Source organism: Notamacropus eugenii, chromosome 5, assembly GCF_028372415.1.
Source record: "Notamacropus eugenii isolate mMacEug1 chromosome 5, mMacEug1.pri_v2, whole genome shotgun sequence".
In the NCBI taxonomy this organism is placed as follows: Eukaryota; Metazoa; Chordata; class Mammalia; order Diprotodontia; family Macropodidae; genus Notamacropus; species Notamacropus eugenii.
In genome coordinates, this window is record NC_092876.1 from 19,821,538 (window position 1) to 19,846,839 (window position 25,302).

Sequence of the window (25,302 nt, forward strand, 5' to 3'; positions counted from 1 at the left end):
TCCCTGTAGTTCTTATTTCCCAATTATATGTAATAAAAATTCTCAACATTTGTTTCTAATACTTTGAATTCCAACTTCTCTCCCTCCCTCCCTCCCTCCCCAGCCCCACTGAGACAGGAAGCAATTCAATACAGACTAAATATGTGTTCTTTTGCAAAAGACTTACATAGTAATCATGTTGTGTAATACTAATTATATTGCCCTCTGACCTACCCTATCCCCCACCTTATTTTTTCACCCCTACAACTGACCTTGTACCTTCTCGAAAGTATTTATTTCTAGTGACTCCCTTCTCCCATTAGCCCTCCCTTCTAACATTCCGCTCACGCCACTTGTTGCCACCTCTCCTACTTTCCTGTGGTGTACATAAATTTTCCTATCAAATTTAGTGAGCATCACACCACACCTGTCAGATTGGCGAACATGACAAAACAGGAAGATGATAAATGTTGGAGAAGATGTGGGAGAGTTGGAACACAAATTCATTGCTGGTGGAGCTGTGAGGTGATCCAACCATTCTGAAGAGAAATTTGAAACTATGGCCAAAGGGATACAAAAATGTGCATACCCTTTCACCCAGAAATATCACATCTAGGGCTGCATGCCAGAGATCACAAAAATGGGAAAGGTTCCCCACATATACAAAAATATTTATAACAGCTCTCTTGGGGGGGTCCAAGAACTGGAAATTGAGGGGATGCCCATCAATTTGGCAGTGGTTGAACAAGTTGTGGGATACGAATGTAAGGCTTTGTGTTATAAGAAATGATGAACAGGAAGGCTTCAGAGAGGCCTGGAAGGACTTATATGAACTGATGCTGAGTGAAAAGAATAGAACCAGGAGAACACTGTACACAGTAAAAACCACAGGGTATGAGGAATTTTTCTGGTAGACTTAGCCCTTCACAGCAATGCAAGGACCTGAAACATTCCCAATGGAGTCTTGAAGATAAATGCCATCCACATGCAGAGAAAGAACTATGCAACTGAATGGCAGAATGAAGCAGAGTATTTTCTTTTGTGTTCTGTTTTCTTTTCTCCCATTCATTTTAATTCTTCTATGCAACGTGACTCATGTGAAAATGTATATAATACGAATGTCTGTGTAAAACCCATATAACATTGCATGCCATCTTGAAGGAAGGACAGAAAATCTAAGACTTATGGAAGTGAATGTAGGAAACTGAAAACAAAGAGATTAGTAATAAAAAAAAGAATAAAATAAAATGGCCCACTATCTTAAAAAATATTAATAGGTCTCCAATAAAAGAGTATGAGACTAAGAATCCAAGGAATGATAGCCATAAAAGTAGTGTTTCCATGCTGATTTAATGTTTGCAAAACATTTAACAAACATTGCTTAATTAAACCTTCACCTCAACTCTGGGGGGTACATGCCCTTATCATCCCCATTCCACAGATGGGGAAACTCAGGCAGGATTAGGTGACATGACTTGCTCAGTGATATACAACTAGGAGGTAACACAGGCTGAACTGGAATTCACCTAACCTCTTAAGGAAAGCATTACAGAAACGGATGTTCAACAGGTTCTAAGATGCTTAAAAAGTTTGTCTGCAAAGAACAGGAAACACTGTGAGTACCAATTAATGGAGGAATGACTGAAGAAGTGAAGTATATGAACGTCATGAAATACTGAGGAGAGATGGCAAATAGTAGGATTTCAGAGAAAAAACATTACATGCATAGGCTTTTAGGTACAGCATGGAATTTGGGGATGTTTAATGAGGTGTCTTCTGGTGGCAGGTCTAATGCAGTCTGTTCTGCTGCAAGAGGCTTTCCCTTGTAAGTAGATCTAAAGCTTTGTCTCCAGTATGATTTCTCCAAAGAACACTAAAGTAGAACCTCTAGGGGAAGTCCTTCCCACCTTCATTCCAGTAGGAACAAGGTTGTATACTGATCACAATCCTCCAGAAAAGAGCATGACTCATGGGCACACTGGTGAGGCTTCTCTCCGCAAAGAATCCTCTAACAGAAAGTAAGAAGTGATCTTGAGACCACAGAGAACTGCTCCTCTGAATGTTTTCTCTAATCCTAAAGAACCTTTAAACCCATTTGAATGCCTTTCCTTCTTCATGACAGTGATCAGATTTCTATTTCATAAGAATTCAGAGAAGGGAAATAGGACATGACTGTTGCATAAAGGCATCACTACCTTGATTACAGTCATAAGGTCTCTCCCAAGTGTGGAAGCTTTTGTTACATATGTTAAGAGTGGTAACTAAAAGCTTTGACACATTCAGGAGAGTCATGAGGTTCACCTCTAGTGGGAATTCTATGATGTTTAGCTAAATCTGAAAGCAGTGGAAAATCATTCCACATTTAATACACTCAAAAGACTTCTCTCTGCAGCATCTAATTTTTGATGCATAACAATAGTGGATTGCTGTGTGAAACATTTTTCAGAATAATTACATGCTGAGCATCCTTCCCAGTGTGAATTCTCTGATGTAAAGCAAGATGGTAGTTCTGTGTGAAAGGTTTTCCACATTGATTACATTGTATTACATTATATGGTGAGTAGCAAGATGGGAGGAGTATCTAAAAGTCTTTCCACGTTGATTACATCCATAGACTTCTTGATTGTGTAGCAAGAATGAATCTCTGTGCAAAATCATTTCCCCCTACTGATACTTATAAAGCTTCCATGCAGTGTGGATTATTGGATGTCCAGCAAGATGGGAGCTCTTTCTGAAAGTCATTCTATCTGCTGTGGATTCTCTGATGGGTAGGTGGCAAGACTCTACCTCACTGGAAAAGCCTTTCCACATTTATTATATTCATAAGGCTTCTGCCCAGTGTGGATTCCTCGATGGGAATTGGATTGATTATTCTGCTCTCTGAAATGCTTTCCAAAATGACTGCATTCATAAGGTATCTCTGCAGTGCATTCTCTGATGTGCTGTAAGGCTGGATCTCGTTCTGAAAGTCTTTCCACACTGATGACATTCAAAAGGTTTCTCTCTACTGTGGATTCTCTGATGCATAATAAGATTTGGTCTGCTTAGGAAAGCCTTTCCACAATGATTACATTCTTAAGGTTTTTCTCCAGTGTGGGTTCTCTGATGTGCAGCAAAACCTCCCCTGTACCTGAAAGCCTTTCCACATTCATGACATTCAAAAGGTTTCTCTCCAGTGTGGGTTCTCTGATGTGCAGCAAAACTTCCCCTGTAACTGAAAGCCTTTCCACATTGATTACATTCATAAGGTTTTTCTCCAGTGTGGATTCTCTGATGGCCAGCAAGATGGAACTTATCTCTCAAAGCCTTTCCACATTGATGACATTCAAAAGGTTTCTCTCCAGTGTGGGTTCTCTGATGTGCAGCAAAACCTCCCCTGTACCTGAAAGCCTTTCCACATTGATGACATTCAAAAGGTTTCTCTCCAGTGTGGGTTCTCTGATGTGCAACAAAACCTCCCCTGTACCTGAAAGCCTTTCCACATTGATTACATTCATAAGGTTTCGCTCCAGTGTGGATTCTCTGATGGGCCCTAAGATTATATTTTGCAGTGAAAGCCTTTGTACATTGATTACATTCATAAGGTTTCTCTCCAGTGTGGACTCTCTGATGATCAGCAAGGCTTGTCCTGTATCTGAAAGCCTTTCCACATTGATTACATCCATAAGGTTTTTCTCCAGTGTGGATTCTCTGATGGCCAGCAAGATGGAACTTGTCTCTGAAAGCCTTTCCACATTGATGACATTCAAAAGGTTGCTCTCCAGTGTGGGTTCTCTGATGTACAGCAAAACCTCCCCTGTACCTGAAAGCCTTTCCACATTGATTACATTCATAAGGTTTTTCTCCAGTGTGGATTCTCTGATGGACAGCAAGATGGAACTTGGCTCTGAAAGCCTTTCCACATTGATGACATTCAAAAGGTTTCTCTCCAGTGTGGGTTCTCTGATGTGCAGCAAAACCTCCCCTGTACCTGAAAGCCTTTCCACATTGATTACATTCATAAGGTTTCTCTCCAGTGTGGATTCTCTGATGATCAGCAAGACGGCTCCTGTATCTGAATGTCTTTCCACACTGTTTACACTGATACGGATTCTCTCCAGTATGGATTCTCTGCTGTGCAGCAAAACTGGTCCTGTTTTTGTAAGCCTTTCCACAATGATTACACTCAAAAGGTTTCTCTCCAGTATGGGTTCTCTGATGATCAGCAAGACGGCTCCTGTCTCTGAAAGACTTTCCACACTGATGACATTCAAAAGGTTTCTCTCCAGTATGGGTTCTCTGATGAGCAACAAGATGGGAGTTTTTTCTGAAAGCCTTTCCACACTGATGACATTCACAAGGTTTCTCTCCAGTATGGGTTCTCTGATGATCAGCAAGACTGCTCCTGTCTCTGAAAGACTTTCCACACTGATGACATTCAAAAGGTTTCTCTCCAGTATCGGTTCTCTGATGAGCAACAAGACGGGAGTTTTTTCTGAGAGCCTTTCCACACTGATGACATTCATAAGGTTTCTCTCCAGTATGAATTCTCTGATGAACAACAAGATTGGAGTTTCTTCTGAAAACCTTTCCACACTGATTACATTCAAAAGTTTTCTCTCCACTGTGGAGTCTTCCATGGAAACCAAGTTTGCTCCTGCTAGTGCTACTCTGAACAGAGCCATTACCTGAGGTCATATTCTTACAGTGATTTAGCATACAAGACTGTCTGACTCTCTTTCCAATTTCAACAAATTCACAGTCACTCTTGGGACTTTTATTTAACTTGATATTAGTGTCATGGATTTCTCTCAACTTGATGTCCCAGACACCATACCTCATCAATCTGTGCAGGACATGTTTTCCCAGAAAAATTCCAAGATTTCTAGTCACCTCATTTTCTTCAAACCTGCTCTCTAAATCTGAAGAAAACAAACAATCAAATATAGATACAGTAAAAGATATACACACATAAGCATATGCAATAGCAATGGTTACTGGAGATTTATGGGGCTCATGACCTTGGCATTAACAGCTGAAATGCAACAAAATTTTATGTACTCTGCGACCAAACACTTGCACTTAAGAGACTGTATCAGCATAAGGAGGAGACAGACAGGCTGTGAGGGTGACAAAGGAGCTGCACACTACAGAGGGCGGGACTCCAAGACTTACTTACTCCAAGCTAACCATTCACACTGAACAAAAGCAACAGCCACAACTCAAGATGGCTACCAGATTTAATATCAACAGATTAGAGTGATTCTCCATGGGAGAACAGGTTAGTTTCTGCTTCTGTTTTGGCAGATGGACTCCCTGGTATTTTATACTGTCTAGACTTTGGGTCAATGTTTTCTTTCTTTAAGGAGATTATTGGACAGCCAAGGATTTCTTGACCTACTCTGCCATCATACCAGAATCCTCTTCCACTCTTTCTGCCATGACATTTTCAGTGAAGTTGTTAAAAATCTTCACAGAGGAGGAATCTGGCATTCAGGTCTGACACCTGACGTGGTAAATTATTTAACTTGAAAAGGTGGCAAGCCAAGACCAATACAGAGTTGGTACACAAAAAAGAGTGTGCACTCAATGAAGCTTCTGAAGCTGAGATGCACCAGAATACGGATCCATTTTCTGCCATGTGTGAAAATTTAGGCCTGACAAGTAACATCAAGAAAAGAAAGGAAATGGTCCTTACCCAGGGACAGCAGGTTCTGGACATTCTCCAGCATGACCTCCTTGTACAGCTCTTTCTGAGAATGGTCCAAGAGGCCCCACTCCTCCTCAGTGAAGTCCACAATAACATCCTTGAATGTCACCAACTGCTAAACCATCAAAAGTCACATGACTTAGAGCTCAAAGAGACTCCAAAATTCCTCTAGTCCAACTCTCATCCACTTTGAAGGGGAAACTGAAGCCCAGTGAAAGGATTTCTCTAACACTCATAACTTTTCAGAGCATCATAGTCAACACCTGAAATCAGTTATTAAGAGCACAATGGAATATAGAGAACAGTATTTGACACTTGAAATGAGAAACATGATGAAATAATCAAAGCAAGTAAAATGTTTTCCTAGATAATGCTTCTCCTGATGCAATTAGGAACAAGATATATGTGTTCATCCTTGCTTGCCAAGGAAGACCATGCCATCAGAGAAATGAAGATATGACTTGCACTTGACTTTGTTTTGAGTGAGGGAAGGCTGTGCAAGTCACCAGCCTCATTTCTCCTCCACAGTCATCTGAATCCAGAGACCAGATATTCATCAAGATGACTAGAAATGACCCAGGATGAGATAATTGGGGTTAAGTGACTTGCCCAAAGTCACACAGCTAGTGAGTGTCAAGTGTCTGAGGTGAGATTTAAATTCAGGTCCTCCTGATTCCTGCACTGGTGCTATATCCACTGCACCAACTAGCTGCCCCTAAGAAACACGATATGTGCTTTATTAGTGATGCACAAGAATCTGTATGGGAGATAGTGGGATCATGTGTAATTTCACCTCTGTTATAAGTGGTATATTAAGAATATTCTATGAAGAGTTTGTGAGAAGTTGGTTAGTACTGTGTATTCCAGGAGGAAAAAGAACAATCGTGTGACAGTGATCCCTCGGGGGTGAACAAAGACATTATCAAGTCAATGTGGTAAAAGTCTGCAATAAGGGAGGAAGGAGAGAAAGTATGAAAAGAATTCTAAAGATAGATTACTCACAGTATGGCCTCATCTAAGTGATTTAAGACTGTTTCCAGCCAAATGAAGAATTGTCTACTCTTACACTGATGGGTTGAGATGGCCCTGGGTATGATGAGTGATACTTAAACATCTTCTCTCTTTGCCTTATGATTGCTTTCAACTATTCATGGAATAGATACATTCATTCATTTTAGTATTTGATTATAGAGAAATAAGAATAACTATATGGGGAAAGGAAGGTTCCTTCCTTCATTAAAAATGTAAAATTTTATCAAGTGGGGTTACAGATTAAGCCAATGTATAACAAAGACATTGCAAATTTATGAAAAATAAATTATTTCATCATGCTGCTACAATTCTGGACCACTGGGCTTGGGTTGTTCAGGGAGTCAAAAGAATAATTCATGAAGAAGACTGATGGAGATTGTATGAGAAAGTGACAGCTTCTTCAATTCCTCTGATGCTTGGGAGGGCCCATCTATTGTCACAATCTGGTACATACAACACATGTGTTTAGCCAAGGCACTTTCCATTTGATACTTCCCATTTCTAGCAGAATGGTATGATTCACTGGTTAAGAAGTTGTTTTACTGTGGAGCAATTCTCTTCCTTGGAGATAAAAATCTCTTCATCTTTTTATCATTCTGATTTTATTTAAAACATCTCTTTTATCTTGCATTCATATATGTCACATATGGCCTCCTTTATATCTATCTGTTATGGAATTTCTGAGTAATTAAAGAATCTTTGATTCTCTCCCTGATTTCTGTAGATTCCCAAGATTTTACAACTCTTCTCACTAGATGTTCTGACTCCTGACTCTTCACTGCATTCTATTCATTTATAGTGTGAACAATCACTAGAGGAAGGCCATGCTTTTCTTCAGTGATAATCCATGTCTGGAATCTCTAACTTGTTCACATCAGAAGCTCATGCACATCTCTTTCCTTCTCCATCCTCCCACATTCTCTCTTCCCCAACATGGGGTGAGCTCATGTCCTCCAAACACCTACTTAAGATGATGGTCAGCTCACATATCACTACATTTGCACATGTGCACCGTGGTGCTCTACTTTGGAACTTCCCACTGACTGTGCCAACCTGTCCCAGGGTCTTTTCCCCAAAATCTCTTCCTTTGGTGTGTTGTCTTTCCATTCAGAGTGGAATCTCTCTGGGGAGGGGTCAGCTTTTCTTCATTCATGCTTGAGTCCCCAGGCCTTGACACATGGCATGGCATTATTCACTTGTTTCAGTTGTGTCTGACTTTTCTAGACCTCAGCTGAGATTTTCTGAGCAAAGATACAGGAGAGGTTTGTCATTTCCTGCTCTTGCTAAAAATGATCAACTGCGGCAAACACAGTTAAGTGACCTGTGACTCAGCATCACACAGCTAGTAAGTGTTTGATGTCAGAGTAGAACTCATGACATAAGTCTTCCTGATTCTAAGCTCAGGGCCCTGTGCACTGGGCCACCTTGCTGCCCTCTACTCACTCCTTATCCCTTTACCTAACTCAGCTTTCATTCTTCCTTTCCTAAAAGGGCCCTCTGGAAATTTAGCATTGATGCTTTAATATCCAAATCTGACAAATTTGTCCTGTAAGATGGGATTTAGTCGACAAGCTGCACTTATGCATCCAGAAGTCACACCCTGAATGCTGCACGTTCCCCATCCCTGCTCTAGACGGATTACGTTCAGATCCGAGGATACTGTCACTTTAATGTAATGAGGTTCTTCACTCTTTTCTTTATAATTTCTGAACATATGGCCTTTATACCAAATGTTAAGAGTATGTTTTGTGAAGGTACGACCCACTGATAGAGGGTAAAACATCACAAGTACCCATGTGTCTTCAGAGGAAACCCCATTGTAATTTAGTTTATTACATTTTGGCCCAGGCACAATGTGAACCTTGGAGAGGAAGTGGGTGAACTGGGACAGGGTCAAGTAAGAAGAGGGGACATTGCCATGGCCATGGCATTGCAGCTGATAGAGACCAGGAATAGGAGTACAGAAGGCAGAGGCCTGAATTTCTAGCCATGAGTGTGAATGGAGGAAGAAGATGATCCTGGGGACTCAGGAGTGAGGCAGAAAGAGAGTGGGGGACCCCCTCAGAAAGCCTTCTTCTGCTTTCCATATGGCCCACATTTGTAGGCAAATTCTGCCTTGGACTCCTCCTCCTGGCAGACTCCCTGGCTGGCAGAAGCAGTCCTCTTCCTTGACATGAAGATGTCTCCTAAAAATCCTGTGCTGGGCTTACAGTTCCCAGGAAGGTCTGAGCTAGGAGGTCAGATGGCCTACCTGTAATCTAACTGACTAAGATTCAGAGACCAAGAAGTGGTCTTTGATGCCACCCTCATGCCATGATTCCTACTTCACTCAGCCCCTCAGAGCCCTCCCCTAGAGGCCCTGTCTCCTCACTGGAGAGAGTTCAACTCAATCAGCCCAACATGTATCCTGTCACTGTTGCTCTCTGCTCACCCCACTTCCCCAATCCCTTTCCTTCTCTCTCAAGAGCACGCTCACACCTATTGCATTAATATCCCCCAAATCTGACCACTGAGGCTTTCACATAGAAAGTGGGTAATGGTTTTTAAAAATGAATTTTGGAGAAACTGTAATTCACTCCATTGGATGCTATACTGGATGTCCTGAAGTAGGTCAATGGCTCTGAAGGTCCCTCCCTTCCCCCAATCTCTTTGAGAAAACTCAGGACCTTCTTCCTGTCCTGTTATTCTGTCTAAGGCACAAAGGGCTTAGCAAATGTTGATTAACCACCTGACTAATCAAGCAGCTACCATTTTCTTTGGACTGGTATAAGTAGCTATGCTAAAGACCCTTGTGACAGACCTTCCTAAACCTAACTCTGAATCTACACTTTCTTTTTTTTCCTAAAAATGTTCCTTTCCCTCTCTCTGTCCCCTAATCTGATGTGACCCAAAATATCTTGGTCAGCTTACCTGCACGGCCTCAGGGATCCTACCCACAGGTTGGGTCATGTACCTCAGGAGGAGAGCTGGTCTCTATGTCCTTAGTGGAACTGGGAGACACCCATGTCCATCAGAGAGTGTGTCACACTCTTGAGTAGATAAATAAAACACAGTGCACTGTCTGTGTGTAACCTGCACTCTCATATTCTGCCTATCCCTAGCAAGGATACTGACAATTCTCACAAAAGGATCAAATGAGACTATACTGATATGGCTCCTGGCACATAACACATAACATGTAACCAGCCCCTCAACCCTTTCCAGCCTTCTTACACCTTGGCCCTCTTCTCTCTGACCCAGGGACACTGGCCTCCTGGCTGATCCTTAACCAAGACCCTCCATCCCCTGACTCTGGGCCTTCCCAATGGCTATCTCTCATGATTGGATTATCCTCCCCCCTCACCTGGGCCTCCTAGTAGTCTTCACATCCCAACTAACATCTCCCCTCCTATCCAAATATCCAAGCTATCTGGATCCTTCTCTGTCAGAGTACCTCTCATCCACGCCCTACAGAGCATGTTTACAGACAGATGCTGACAATTAGACTGAGCTCATGGAGAGCAGGAACTGTTAATTTTTTAAACTTTCTTTGCACAAGCAAAACTTTAGCACAGTGCTTGGCACAGAGAAGCCACTTTCTAAATGCTAATGCACTCAACCTAAGAAATGTTAATTGGGAAGGATTCAGAGAGACCTGGGAAGACTTGTGTGGAATGAGGCAGGACGATATGAGCAGAACCAGGAGAACATCTTTTCTGCTGTCAGCAGTGCAAAGGACAACCCACCTCTAACAAGATAAAGCTTCCTTGGCTCTCTTGGATTACAGATTTGCTAATGCTGGTCAGGCCTGTGGATGGACTGCACTCACCTGTGGTTTCTGAGCCACAGGAATCATTCTCCTTGGTCTCTGGCCTAGGAATAGGCTGTGGTCCTCTGCAAGGTGACCTGGGGAGGGAGAAGAACTTCAGGCAGGGAGAGAAATTGAATTTACCTTCCCCTCCCAGGGTGGATGCTGACTTGCCAAGAATGAGGGAGGGAGAGCTCTCAGAATGGTAACCAAGGCCCTGCTCTGCCCTCAAGGGAGAGACTCCACCTCAGGAAGAGGGCAGCAGGGAGTTTTTTTCCAAAGTAAAAGACAGAGAATTCCCCACCAAGGGAATAGGGCAGAGACATCTCCCTTCCAAGGGAAGAGGTCAGAGAGACCCCAGCTCCAGGGAACATAAAGGGTTCTCTGTTCTGAAAGAAGAATGCATAGAGACCTTAGCTCCAAAGAAAGTAGAGATCTCACCACCTACTGCTTCTGTTCCCAGACAACCTGCTCTAGTCTAATCACAAGAGTCCTGCCTAGCCCTGCTATCCATCTTCTAAATTGAACCCTCTTCTTCCCTGTCCTCCTCTTAGGGTTTGAAACATCACCCCAGGGAGAGAATTCCACCAGGGCCCCTACCCACCTGGCTGGCCATACGTGAGCTCCCCTCTCTCCATCCCTTACCTTTCTCTGAGACTAAAGATTTCTTGCTCAGAATCTCCTGGTCTTCCAGCTCTCCCTCCAATACACTCATCTTCCCCACAAGCATATGCCCAGCCTAAATCCCTCCTGGTTCTCCCAGCCAATCCCCTCCCCTGATCCTTCCTTTCTCACATCCCCTTTCTTCTCTACAACCTGGGCCCAGACTTGCCCACTCCCACTGAGCTCTCCTCCACACTGCAGACATTTGCCTCCTTGGCCCATCTCCATTCCTGACCTTCTATCCCCCATTTGAACATTGAGGGGCCTTAACTTCTATCTTGTTTTCATCTGCCAAGAGATCTTCTCTCATGGGAATATAGGTAGATCCTAATAGGGAGCTGGGGCCAGGACACCAGGACCCCTGGGTCCCAACTCCTGTTACAGCTCATTTTATAAACTTTATCTACTGATAAAATCCTTCTCACCTCCCTCTAAGTCTAGGGGTTTAGTTGTTAGCTGATTTAGTAATATGATTCCATGCCCTGGGAGGCCCAACTCTTTCTCTTCCGTTGCTCAAAACCTGAATTCTAATAGTAAAGGGAGAGGGGCAGGAACCAGGACGTGTTAGTTCTAGGCACAAGGATGGCAGGAAATTAAGGAAACCACAGAAGGACTGACCAGGCATTGCTTTTGGGGGTGAGGGAAGCACAATACCCCAGCACAGAATCCTTAAGGATACTTTAGGTTCTTTTAGGTTTTCTGTATTTCTTACAAAAGTAACGCCAGTCCCCACCCTCAGGGACCTTATCTGGCAATGGGGAGTGGTGGGCAGGGAGGGGCTCTGTGGCAGAAAACTTTGCTGGGCTGGACAGTGAAGCCTTGAGGCACAGACTCATCCTTCAGGGCCTGGAACAGAGGGGGAGAGCCCCAAGGGTCTCATTTCCTCAACTGGAGAGGAAAGGGAAAGGTTGGGGAGAAAAAATAAAGCCATATGAAGGAGTATACCTACCTGCCTACAGATTTATATAGTCACATATTTACACAGATATCTATAAACATACTTGTTTTGGTGTAAAACTGACTGCTCAGTGGAGAATTAAAAGCTTTTTTTAGAGCTTTTCCAGGGAACTCAGGGATTTTAAGAGAGGGATGCCCTCTAACCCTGGGAACCACCAGGATAAAGACAACGCCTGGGATGGAGCATCACCAAGGAGGAGAAGCCAAAAGGCCAGTTTGACTGCTCAGTGTTGTGTGAGGAAGAGTTGTGTGTAACTAACTTGGAGAGGAAGCTGGAGCCCAGCTTTCTAGGGCTCTTAAATAGCTAACAGATGCATTTTTAATTACACATAGATATTATGGGAGGCGCTAGAATTCACTGAGAGGAAGTGATGTGGGGAGGACTAAAATTGAGGCATACAGAGATCTGTCCCCCTCAGAGTAGATTTTCCTTCCTTTTCCCCCACCCCCACCCCAGTGCCTACAGAGTTAGTTAAGTTAATACAGTGAAGTTCATAGTCAGGTCTTTGGAGCAGAGGTGGCTCACATGGGCAGTTTTGTTTACTTGGCCCAATTAGAGAGAATTCTGTCTGTAGCCAGTACTGCAAAGTGGTTCAGCAAAATAGTGGAAGGGAGAGAGACAGACAGCTCTCCAAAGAAAAAAAGGAAAGGCAAAAATAGACAGTAAAACTGTAAAACTTGGAGATAACGATATAACACATTCAGACTCAGACAAGTTAAAAGGATAATCAAGAAGATTTAGTAACTAATGCTCTATGGGGAAAGAGAACTAAGGCAGGGGAAAGAATCAAGGATGGCTTCTAGGTTGCTAATGTGGAACAAACAAACTGAATTTGGGGGACACAGCTTCTCTCCAGAAAGTTACCTTAGATGTCAAAGAAACTCAGCTTCCTTACAGGGTTTAGAGAATAAAGACAGACCCTCAGTTGTTCTTTTTTTCACAGTCTAAGCCCACTGATTCTATCTTGAGGGAGACCTCCAATAACTGGGCAGTTCTCACCAAGATACTCTGACAGAATTAACTAGAGACCTACCTCCCCTGACCCCACCAGACATTCTGGAAAAGGGAAAACATCCCCACTGAAACAAACTTTGCAAGTTCTGAGACCAAGGTTAACATTCTCCCCAAACCCAAATCCCCTGACATTCTGTCTCTATTACCCCACCACTCCAATGAGGAAAGTGGCTGCCCAGCCTCCCCAAATGGACTGAGGCTGGGAGAACCCCCAATTATGCCTCTACTTGCCCTTCTTCCCTTGAGGTTCTAACCACAGGGTAATGACCAGGGGGCTGAAGCTACTTTATCTTCTGGGAGGAATTTCAGCTAGTTGGAGCAGAGGAGAGAGGCCTGGGCCGCGAGTCAGAAGAACCAAGGGTTCACATTTGATCTCAGGCACTGTGTGATTCTTGGCAAGTCACTAGAACTCTTTGTCTCACTTTCCTCAATTATAAAGTGGGGAGAATAATGGCACCTCCCCTCAAAGGCTGCTCTACAGATTCCATTGGTCAAGTGCTTGGCAGTTCCTGTCACATGGGTGTGATGAAAAGGTGAGTAACTGCCATTTGTATTTCTGTCTAGAAGGTTCTTAGGACCTGTAGGCTGAGGAATATCTCAACATTAACTTCAATGAGTTTAATACAAGACATTATTTCTCTTCTGCTCCCCAGTGCAGTGTCTCAAATACACAAATGAGCAAACTGAGGCTAAGGTACTGAGTGACCTGACACAGCTGACACGTATCAGAGGCATAGTTTGAATGCAGGTCTACGTGAGGTCCAGCACAACCCAGTTCCACCCAGCCAGGTCACATCATGCAGAAGACTGACAGCTACAAAAAGCAGACCCAGGATTGAGGGACAGTCACCCACATGGGAAGGGAGGAAGGTGGGCAGGGAGCAAAGGAGACCAGGTCAGATCAGAGGAAGGACTTATGGATCCCTTGGGTATCAGTCCCACAGGCAGCAGGAGAACCAGGACAGGAATCCTCAAGGACTTGTTTATCCAACAGGTCAGGATGAGTGACAATAATGAATGCTACAGAGAAGTCAGGAAAAAGCCAATGAAGAGGCTACACCTGGCTCTAATCACAGCAGGCTTCATTCAAGGAGCTTCAATTAATTATACTGGAAATTGTACATTCTTTAGTAAAAATCTAAGTAGTATGAAAAATTCCAAAAATGAAAACGATTTAATTGTAAAGTAACAAAGGCCACAGGTTCCCCACCCCTGGGCTAGGGTCTTCACAAATAAGGACACCATTGCTTTGAGCTGCCTCAATGATTTGCAGGTGTTGGAGAAGGGAGCAGAGGGTGGGAAAAGGAGAGACCATCCAGTAGAGGAAGCTTTGTCTGAGAAGTGACTTGTGAAAAGGAGGAATGTGTGTTTGTCCATGGTCAATAAAGACAGGACCTGCACTTGACTTTGTTTTGAGTGAGGGAGGGTTGTGCAGGTCACCAGCCTCACTTCTCCTCCAGAGCCATCTGAATCCAGTGACCAGATATTCATCAGGATGACTGGAGATGACCCAGGATGAGGCAACTGGGGTTAAGTGATTTGCCCAAATTCACACAGCTAGTGAGTGGCAAGTGTCTGAGGTGACATTTGAACTCAGATCCTCCTGACTCCTGCACTGGTGCTCTATCCACTGCACCAGCAGTTGCCCCTCAAAAGGAGGAAAGAGGCTAGCTGAAGGATGAGGTTAAGGGAAGGTCTTTTCAAAGTGGGGGAGACCTGGGTATTTCATGTTTGGAGTTGGCAGTTCAGTGATTGAGTGTTGAAAGGAAGTTGGGGTTCACTTATTTTCAGTTGGGTCCCATTCTTCCTGACCCCACTGGGGATTTTCTTGGACAAAGGTACTGGAGTAGTTAGACAGTTCTCTGTAATAATTTATTTTTTGTCCCAGAAACTATTTAAAAAGGCAATTGTGAGAGAAATGGTTTGGGGACCACAGGACCTCCCAGGCAAGGTCAAGGACTTAGCCCAAGAGGAGGTGCTGCTGCCCACTGCTTCCCTTCCCAGAGTGCCCTCTGAAAGACCCATGGAAGAGACCCATTCTCACTCAAAGAAGTCAGAGACAGTGGGAGAGGAAGGCTTGTTTTTTTCAGCTTCTCAGGAGGCAGTGGGTATGGGGTCACCAGGAAGAAGCAGCAGTGAGGTGACATTTCTGTCCTGCCTGTTAGAGTTAGGGTTACTTTAAATGCCTCCTTCTTCATTTCCCTACATTCCCCCCTTATGCAGATTGGGAAGGTGTGGTAGTGAGGATAATTGTCACCTGGGCATGACCCCTAGAGTTTGGGCTGTTTGTCACCACCCCTGAAGCCAGGATGTGCTTGACCATCACTTGCAAAGCACGTTACCCATGCTTACCTTGTCACAAGTTCCCAGCAGCCCAGGAGTTTTACTCTTTTTCAAGAGCATTTCTGGGAGCAAAACAAGATACCACAATATCCCTTCTTACGCTATGAGCTGTGTAAATGGCACCTTATGTCATCTAATCAAACTCATTAGATAATGAGGCCATAAGGCACAATCCAAGTGAGCTGCAGACCTCTGCATTCTTCTTAGATTATGCCCCTTCCAGGCACAGGCTCCACTCACTGGCCTTTCAGCCCCTTCCCCTCAGACAAACAGAAAACTGTCCCCTAGCTCTGCTCCCTCCAGCCTGGAAGGATCTTCCCTTCTCCCATGGACCTTAGTGTCCTTACAGATGGTGCTCAAACCTGCCCTTCTGCAGACCTGCCCTGGTTTTTTTTCCTCCTTACCCAGAAGCTAGTACCCTCCTCTCAGAGATGACCTTCCATCTGTCTCCTCTTGCATAAGCTTGATCTAAGGAATCATTTACAGATTATGAACAGAGAGCCAGACTCAAAATCAGAAGACCTGGGTCCAAGTCTGGTCTCAGACACAGGCTGGAAGGGACACCTTCAGCAGGTCACTGAGGAGAGATGAATGGCCTGGAACATTTCCAAGATCCAGGCTAGCTCTGATGTTCAGAGATCTTGAATCATCTCCCAAGAGACAGTGCACTGCACCCCCAGAGATCTCCCCAAAATTGATACATTATGTGGCCACCCCCCACATCAATCCAACGGAGTGTAAACTCCCCAAAAGCAGGGAGTGCTTTTATTTTAGTACGTCCAGGAATTGTATGAGAGCTGGACTATAAATTGAGAAATAAATCGACTGAGCTATTAACCCCATACAACGGGGAAAACTCAGAGATGGAAGCTAGGGAAAACTGGGTCTGGGTAAATTTTTCAGAGAAACATTAGCATTTCTAAAATCCACCAAGAAGAAGGGTGCAATGTGAGAAGAAGGGGGATGGTGAGAGGGTGGAGGAATAAAGGCCCAGGGATAAAAGGGGAACATGGAATTCCAGAATTCAGGAGTTGGTAGGTAGGAGTGAGGGAGTAACAAATGCTAATAAAGAGAATGGAGCAAGGTCAGAGGTGGGAGGAGGGGTGATAACCCAACCCCCACACTCCCATTCCATCTTGGGTCAGGGACTCAGGAATCAAAAATACTTGGATTTCAGGAAAGGATTTCCAAAGGCCAGCATCTGTAATTAGCTGGGCTAATGGGGGCAGATGTGCCCTCTGGTCCTAGAGACTACAGCACTTACTGCAGATCCTGGCATATATTAATGAAGAGCTGGATAACTGACTTTTCCACTTCATTCATTCATTCATTCATTCACTGGGAGAGGTAAGAGGAATTGAGAACCGAGTTCCAGGTCCTCAGTCATTTAGGAGGTGGCCAACAATTCCCTGGCTCTGGGGACCCCAGTCCCTGCCCACTGGGTACTGAGAAGTAAAGCTGAGCTGGGGCAGAAGGGGCTCACGGCACCAAGGCTCCTGGGCTCTCAGATGAAGAAGGAACCTCACAGATTTCACCCACCTCCAAGCTGCCTTCAGCCCATAAGGCTGATCAGGACAATCGATCAACATCCATTAAGCACCGAACACGCCTGGTCTGGAGTCAGGAAGACCTAGGTTCAAATTCCGCCTCAGACACCAGCCGTGAGACCCTGGACACGTCACCTGACCCTCGTGGCCTCACTTTTCCTCTTTTACAACACGAGCAGAGACGCCTCCAGGATGCCCAACACCCCGGAACCACCGCGTCCCAACCGGCGCCGGACCGTCAGAACCCGCGGCCATCCCCCCTCCTCTCCTCCGGGGTCTCCCCGCAGGCCCAGTCCCTGCGGAGCCCGGTCCGGTCCGTGCGCTCGGACCGACCCTGACCCGGCGGCTCCGGCCATTTCTCACCGAATTCTCCTTCCACAAAGCGGGATCCCACGGACCCCACAGGACCGGACTCCCGTCCCACGCACGGACCGTGGACTTCCCTAGTGACCCCACGGGACCGAGAGATCCCCCCTGGACCCAGAAATGCCCACGGGACCGAGAGATCCCCACGGACCGAGAGACCCCCACAGACCAAGAGACCCCCACACACCGAGAGATCCCCCCACAGGACCGAGAGATCCCCCCACAGGACCGAGAGATCCCCCCACGGGACCGAGAGACCCCCCCACGGGGCCGAGAGACCCCCACGGACCGAGAGATCCCCCCACGGGACCGAGAGACCCCCCCACGGACCGAGAGACCCCCCCACGGGACCGAGAGACCCCCACGGACCGAGAGATCCCCCCGGGACCCAGAGATGCCCACGTGCCGAGAGATCCCCACGGACCGAGAGACCCCCCACAGACCGAGAGACCCCCACACACCGAGAGATCCCCCCACGGGACCGAGAGACCCCCCCACGGGGCCGAGAGACCCCCACGGACCGAGAGATCCCCCAACGGGACCGAGAGACCCCCCCACGGGGCCGAGAGACCCCCACGGACCGAGAGATCCCCCCACGGGACCGAGAGACCCCCCCACGGGACCGAGAGATCCCCACGCGCGGGGGCTTCGGCCGCGGATCCAGGTCGGGATCCGACGTCCTCGAGGCTTCCTCGGGCCGTGAAGGAGGCGGGCACGTCCGAGGCCGCGGGCAGACTCCGGCCCGTCCTCGCGGAATCCCGGCCCGGGCTCCGGGCACCGAGCAGCCCCCGATCCCTGCGCGGGCCCTTCCTGCCTCTCACGCCTTCCCATGATGCCCCGCGACCTCGGACCCTGCCTTTGGGGACTAAGGGGCCCCGGACAGCCTGCCCCTCAAAGCGAGGCCCCCAGCACCGCCGGGTCTGCCCCTCCCCCCACATCCGGGTCTCCCCTTCCTGGGCCCCGGGGGGTCTCCCCAGGCTTCCCCCACGCCTCACTCTCCCAGTACAAGTTCCTGGGGTGGGACCCGGCCCGGAGAAGGAAATCTCGCGGGATTTCCCTTCGGGGCTCCCCACGCTGGGGCCCGACTCTCACCTGGTCCCGGCTCCGGGTCCGCCCGAACCTGCTCTTTGATCTCTGGGGCGGAGGGAATTCTGCAGAGCTTGAAACTATACGACCTACGCCGCCATCTTCCCAGCATCCTTTGCAGGACGTGGTCTCCTAGGCAACTGCAGACGCGGAAAGAGTCACGTGGAAAGGATTCCTGCCTGCAGAAAGCCTGAGAAACCTGAAGGATCAACTGCGGGGCTAGTGTCAGGAATGCGAGAGGCAAGGGCAGGGTGGGCAGAAAGACCAAAGAAAAAGAGAAGTCGGGAAAAGACTTGGAGGGAAAGGCCCAGGAAATGAGAACCTAAAATAGAAAATAACGTGAAGGGAAAACGGGAAAGGGGATTGCACGTGACAGGGAACTGAGGGGAAGAGGAAGGGGAAGGTTAAATACTTAGAGTGAAAAATTAAAAGGGATGAAGGAGCCAAAATCTGAGTCTCGGACTCACTTTAACGTGAGAGGAGGCGAGAAAGAGAAACCAGACTCAGGACTTTGAGGGAAAATTGAAAATAACCCAACAGCCAGCGGGGGAGGGGTCAGAAAACAAAACCCTGAGTCTCTTGTTTACAGGAAACACGTTTAAAAGCTTGTAAAAAGACAACGAATAGAAATAAACATCTGATAAAACGTGTTCCACTTCTTGGGGGAAACCAGACCAGCAGGATCCCACTCTTGCTGTCAGACTCAGCAAAAACCATCCTGACAAACACGGGAAGGGATAAGCTAGGAAAAGAAGATTCTGCAGCATCCACAGAGAGCCAAGCAAGAGCCACACGGACATGCCAGGCTCCCCAGCCTTGGCCTTTCCCTTGGACCCAGAACCATAGAAGGACAACACTTTACCAGTCCTGTCACCTCTGGATAAAGTCTCTCATAAAGATGAGAAAAACAAAGCAGACCTGAACAGGAGGCCTGAGAGACTAAAGCAAGGAGACTTATGTGTTTGCTGAATGGGAACTGATCAATAGATGTACTTCTCAACAATATATATGATCAGGTCAGGGAACGAAATGTTGAGGTTTGGGGTGTTTGGGACCCCAAAATACCAACAGCCAGGTCCTGCTGAATGAATTCAACTCCAGCCTCCTCTGATACCTTCCCACCAATTCCCTGCTTTCCTTCTGATCTTCATTACATTGCTTTTACTTGTACAAAACCTTTTTAATTTAACCTAATCAAAATTATCTTTTTCACACCTCACACCCTTCCTTATCACTTGTTTATCCATGAGTTGTTCTTCTGTCCATAAGTCTAATAATCCACATTTTTCATGATCTTCAAATTTCTTGTTTCTCTCATTAAATATGTCTCATGTATCCATTTTGACATTATCTTGATAAATAATGTAGAATATTGATCTATGCATAATTTCTGCCATATTTCCTTCTGGTTTTCCCAACAATTTTTACCAGATAATGAATTCCTATCCCCAAATCTTAAGTCTTTACGCTTGTCAAATGCATGTTTCCTTTAACTATTTGCTGCTATAAATTGTACTTCTACCCTATTCTATTAATCTACCTTTCTGGTTCCTAGCCAGTACTACATCTGCCTTATAATACAGTTTCAATGATCAAGTTCTACTGAACCTTTTCCCTTTATATTATTTTTTTATTTGTTCCATTCATATTCTTGACCTTCTGTTCTTCCAAATGAATTTTGCAATGGTTTTTTTTCTAACTCAGTAAAACAAGGTTTTAACAATTTAATTGAGATCCCCTTGAAGATATAAATTAGCTCACATAAAATTGGCATTATTGTATTTGCCATGCCAACCCATGTTTGGGGTCATCCAAGCCTTCCTGTTCCTGGATAGTTACTAAGTGTGTTGAAAGGGTGTGAGGAAGTTTGACAGTATTCTCATACCCACACCACTTTTAGTTATTTCTTCTATTCTTTTTTGGTTCTTCTTTGTTTAATCTCTTTGCCAGATTTGTGCCCTCCACTTGCAGATGACAGTTCAGGCTGGGTACCAACCACTCTCCAGGACCATGACCCATCATCCTCTGGACCTGGTATCGGCCAAGTTCCCAACCTTGGCTGCAGGCCCAACCCCTCAAATGGCAGTACTCTTGTAAGGCAAGGACAGCTCTATGTCCTCTCTCAGTATGAAGCAGTTTCAGTAGCTGAGACCTTCATCCCTCTGGCCCACTTGTTAATACAAGCACTACAACTGCTTAGGCTCCTTAAGAGTCAACCCAGTATGGCAAATCTTTAATAAGCTTTGTTTTTCTTTGACTTTAAGAAGGCTTGTGTCAAATTCACTCGGGCAGGATGTGGCATATCAGTATTTTGGGGTCCCCACCACCCCACCTCCTTTGTTGGATAGGCCACTTCAGGACCAGGAAGTGAATCATTTAGTCTTGGGTCTCCCTCCCCAAGAAATCCTCCCTTTCTCTCTAGAGAGAACTCTCCAGCAGCTTGCCCCTAACCTCAGGATGGGAGGCTGACTAGTAGAGGTGGGGAACAGCTCTGCATTTGGGATCAGGACTTGGATTAGAAGCCAGCTGCCCAGGTTCCAGTACTAAACTTTACATTGTTTTAGATGTTAGATCTCTTTGACCTTCATAAAAGCCCTGCCAGAGAAGGGCTGTAATCCCCATTTCACACATTAGGAAACTGAAGGTGAGAGGGGTAGTGACTTTATCAGAGTCTTAGCCAGGACATGTCAGAGGGAGGATTCTCTCAGGTCTGATTCCAGGCCCTCTCCACTTAACCTTGACTGGTGAATCACTGAACCTCAGTGTTCTCTGTAAAACATGGGGTAGACTTGCTGATCTCTAGCTAAGTCCCTTTCAGGTTTCAGATATACATGCATTTCTGTGATTTGGAGATCAGCTCAGAGCAAAAATAAACACCAAAAAAACCCAAAGAAACTAACCACCAACTCAAGAATGTTGAGAATTGGATGGATTTCAGAAAATGATCTTGGAATTCCCAAATAGATCTATGACCCAGGCTGGAATTCTGGCTGTTTCTTAATGCCCCTGTGACCCTTGACAAATCAATGACCACTCTGAGCTTTGAAAAAAGTACTGGAGTGGTTTGCCATCTCCTTTTTACAGATGAGGAAACTGAGGCAAATAGTGTTAAGGGACTTACCCAGGATCACACAGCTGGTGTTTGAGGTTGGCATATTGACTTAAGTCTGACCCTAGACCAGGCACTCTGTCTAGTTAAACACCCAGTAGGTACGTAATTGATGTATTATTGTCTGAAGGGGACATGGAAGTTGGTGATCTCTGAGGGTTCTCCTTATCTAAGATCTTAGGAGCCTTGGTGCTGTGACCCCTTTCAGCCCCAGCTCAGCTTTACTTCTAAGTGCCCAATGGGCAGGGACTGGAGTCTCCACAGCCAGGGAATTTATAGCTACTTCTTAAATGACTATGGATCTGCATCTTGGCTCTCAATTCCTCTTACCTCTCCCAGTGAATAAATGAAAAGTCAATTATTTAGCTTGTCCTTAATCCATGCCAGGATCTGCAGTAAGTGCTATAGATTCTATGACCAGAGTGCAGATCTGCTTCCCATTAACCTACCTGATTACAGGAGCTGGCCTTTGGAAAGCCTTTCCTGAAAATCCAATTCTTTTTGATTGCTGAGCCCGGGACTGCAGATGGAATTGTTGAGGTTTCAGGTGGTGGGGACCCCAAAATACCAACATGTCAGGTCCTGCTCAAATGAATTTGACACAAGCCTTCTTAAAGCCAAAGAAAAAAAGTTTATTAAGGATTCGTCATACTGGATTGACTCTTAAGGAACCTAAGCATTTGTAATGCTTGTATTAACAAGCAGACCAGATAGAATCTCAGCTAGACAGAGTCTGAGCTAGATTGAATCTGAGTGCCTTCATGAAGGTGAGATGGAACTTGATAATCATATAATATCATTTTTGGACTTTAATAAGGGACAGACCTTGAATTAATCACTCAGAAGAGCCTGGACATAACAGTCTCTTTGTTCTCTGAAGTAAACTCAGAGAATACCTCTTTCCATGTCAATCAAGAAGGCCAGATGGGGCTGACTTAGCATTCCTTATGAGACCCTGAACCTGAGACACTGTCTTGAATAGTGGGACTTTTTTTTTTATCTTGTTATGACATGTACATATGACATGATATAGAGAAAACACAGATGTTCTGAGTTGTAATTTCAATCGACACTTTGTCAATTCTCTTCTTTTATTGTATTTAGAACCTATCCAATTAAGAAATTCTTTTTCATGTATAGTTGATCACTCATGGAGACCATAAATCTGAAGGACACAGACAACCTCATATTGTCCTAAAACAGATTTAAGCCTGGTCATTCTTGTATTAGTCAGTCAGAAGTTTTTCTGGCTCCATGATCACATAAGCCCTGACTTCAAGGGAATAAACAATATGCATTCAGCCTGTTTGCCTTTTTTAACCAAACGTTCAGGTCGACAATTATGGTACCATGACTCGGATTGGAACTGATGAACTAGGAGGGAACACAGCTCCCCACTTTACTAAAGGCAAGAGACTTAGGTGAATCAGGATTCATTTTTCCTGAAGTCTTAAACCTTGACAGGATTGAGTAAGTCCTCCTATTTCCAGATTCCAAAGGATACACACTAGTTTGGTTGAAATCCACAAATTCTCTTTAAGCTAGCCTGGGGACTGGGACCATTTTGCATTACTTACATTTCCTTTGACTAATTAAGAAAATTAGTACAACTATTGCTGGTACTAGTGTCAACTAACTAAAGATAGCCTAAATTTTGTCGGTCATGATAGGGCTCTTTTGGACTGGTAAAAGTTACTTTATTTTGAAACCAAATTAAGTTGAAAGGGCAACAAAACATCCTTTAAGTGCTCTAATCTTGAAGAGGACCGTTACAATCCACCTACAGACTAGAGGCCTGCACCTATTCCCATGGGGCCTATTTCCTGAAGATAGTCAGAAATTTCGGGACACCATGGCTTCCCACCTCTCCAAAGACCATAGGGGTGCTCTGAGCAACGGTTGCATGTTCCACCCTTATTCTGTCAGGTCTTGAATCCTTGCAACCCCCTTTCCTCGAAATAAAATAGCTAATTCCTGATGGGGATTTCTAACAAATTTCTGATCCCCCCTCTGTGTTGTTTATTGTGAGCTCTGTTTGTATTTGTCCTGTGGTTAATTGTCTATTTGTCTGTCAGTGTATATCCCTGTCTGTATCGTGTGCTGTGAATGAGTCCTGTAAGATTTAAAATGCAGGCAGCCACAGACTTCTAAGAGCTGCAACTAGGGAAATAAACAAAACAACAACAACAACTTTAAGACTTTTCCTTGTTGTTCCAGTCTGGCCAAGCTGAAATTACAATGGAAAGTTAGTTGATCTTAGCTAAAATCATTTTACCAGATTTTGTAGGTTTTGAGATTAATCATTAAAAAGTTCAGGAACTGATCATTTGAAATTACTGTGAAAGATGGAGCTCACCTTGCTAAAACACCCCCTGCTAATCCTGATGACTTAACATTCCCCACTCCCTCCCAGAGTTAAGAGAATATCTAAGAATGAGGATTTTTAATAGCCAAAAGGGTTCATGTTAACCCCTCTCATCCCAGATCAGATTAAGAGAAGAGAATGCAGGAGAAGTGTAGGGAAAACTTAAATCACATTTCCCCAACTGAAGAAAGGAAGTGTAGGGGCAGCAACTCACAGATTGGCAGTGATTCTATCAGTCCTGTGGCCTTGGGCCCACCCTTCTAGGTAAAGCTTGGAAATGTCACCTGGGTCCTACACATCCTGCCCACCTGTGGACAGCTGCAGATTGCTTCAGGCTTAGAAAATTCTGCAGCTGCGGGGGAAGGGAGAGGTGGATGGATCAGGCTTGTGGCTAGCATTCCCTAAATCCTGCCTACAAGAATCGTCACCACTTGGATGCCAGCCTTTCTGCTTTTGGTAGACTTCACATTTCTCTGTTTCAGTTCCTAAAATTTATTTTATCTCTGCTTGACCCGTTTCCTGATTTGTAAAATAAAAATAATAATGGTTGTTGCTATGGGATCAAAATGATTAATGATTGTAAAATGCTTAACATAATGACTGCCATATGTTACATACAACATTATTATCTCTCTCTCATGTAAGTGTTAACTTTGAAGTGGTTTTAATTGCCAAAAGTAATAAGATGAATAATTTCTATGGGTGATAATCTGGAAATGCAGCTGATATCATATGAAATCTATTGTTTGTGTTAAAACTGTATTTCTAAGATTGAATTTCTCCTAGATTGTGAAATCTGAGAGACAGCTGTGAGGTAGAAATGTTGCCAAAGGAATTTTATTTTGGTTCTTGTTGCATATGAATTGGGCGTTTTAAAAGATGTGATGAAATTAGATAATTTGATATTTACTGTGATAGCAGATTTTTTCATTTGAAATCTTGGCTATTATGAAAATATATGGTGGTTTAAAGTTATAGTTTCCATGAGTTATGCAAGATGATTTAGCAATGCATTGACCTAAAGTTCTTATAAAACTCTGTGCAGAAGGCTTCGCGTGGTAGAATCCCTATTGAGCAAATGAGAATCAATTTAAAAAAATAGGAGTGTGATTTTCAAGCCTGTTTCATCTGAAAGATATATTCATGTATGTCAATTTGAAGGTTTATGGACTATCTATGTGAAATGTCAGAATGTACTTAATTTCTAGTGATATATTTAAGGAAAAATGTTACTGTGATAAAGCTAAATTAAATGAATATGTCATTCTTGACTTCGAGGAACTAAATCTCCTTTCCATCACAAATGACTTTTTGACAAATAACTTTGTGATATCCAGGAATTCTGTAATAACTAAGAATTTAGG

General features: G+C 44.6%; 1 protein-coding gene across 1 annotated transcript; it reads right to left on the minus strand.

Moving 5' to 3' along the window:
* Positions 1-1,310: 1,310 nt before the first annotated feature.
* Positions 1,311-25,302, minus strand: LOC140508297 (uncharacterized). The gene is made up of 4 exons (XM_072616110.1): positions 18,471-25,302; positions 10,509-10,585; positions 5,657-5,783; positions 1,311-4,880 (listed from the first exon to the last, which is right to left on the minus strand). The coding sequence occupies exons 1-4, from the start codon at positions 18,574-18,576 to the stop codon at positions 3,055-3,057; spliced, it is 2,136 nt and encodes a 711-aa protein (XP_072472211.1). The 5' UTR covers positions 18,577-25,302; the 3' UTR covers positions 1,311-3,054.

Bases quoted from the DNA above. Each gene is read 5' to 3' on its own strand.
- LOC140508297 (XM_072616110.1), bottom strand. From the start codon at position 18,576: ATGCTGGGAAGATGGCGGCGTAGGTCGTATAGTTTCAAGCTCTGCAGA. The intron at 5,784-10,508 runs GTGAGTGCAGTC...TTGATGGTTTAG, and splicing joins CTGTGGCTCAGAAACCACAG to CAGTTGGTGACATTCAAGGA. The intron at 4,881-5,656 runs GTAAGGACCATT...TGTTTTCTTCAG, and splicing joins CCAGAACCTGCTGTCCCTGG to ATTTAGAGAGCAGGTTTGAA.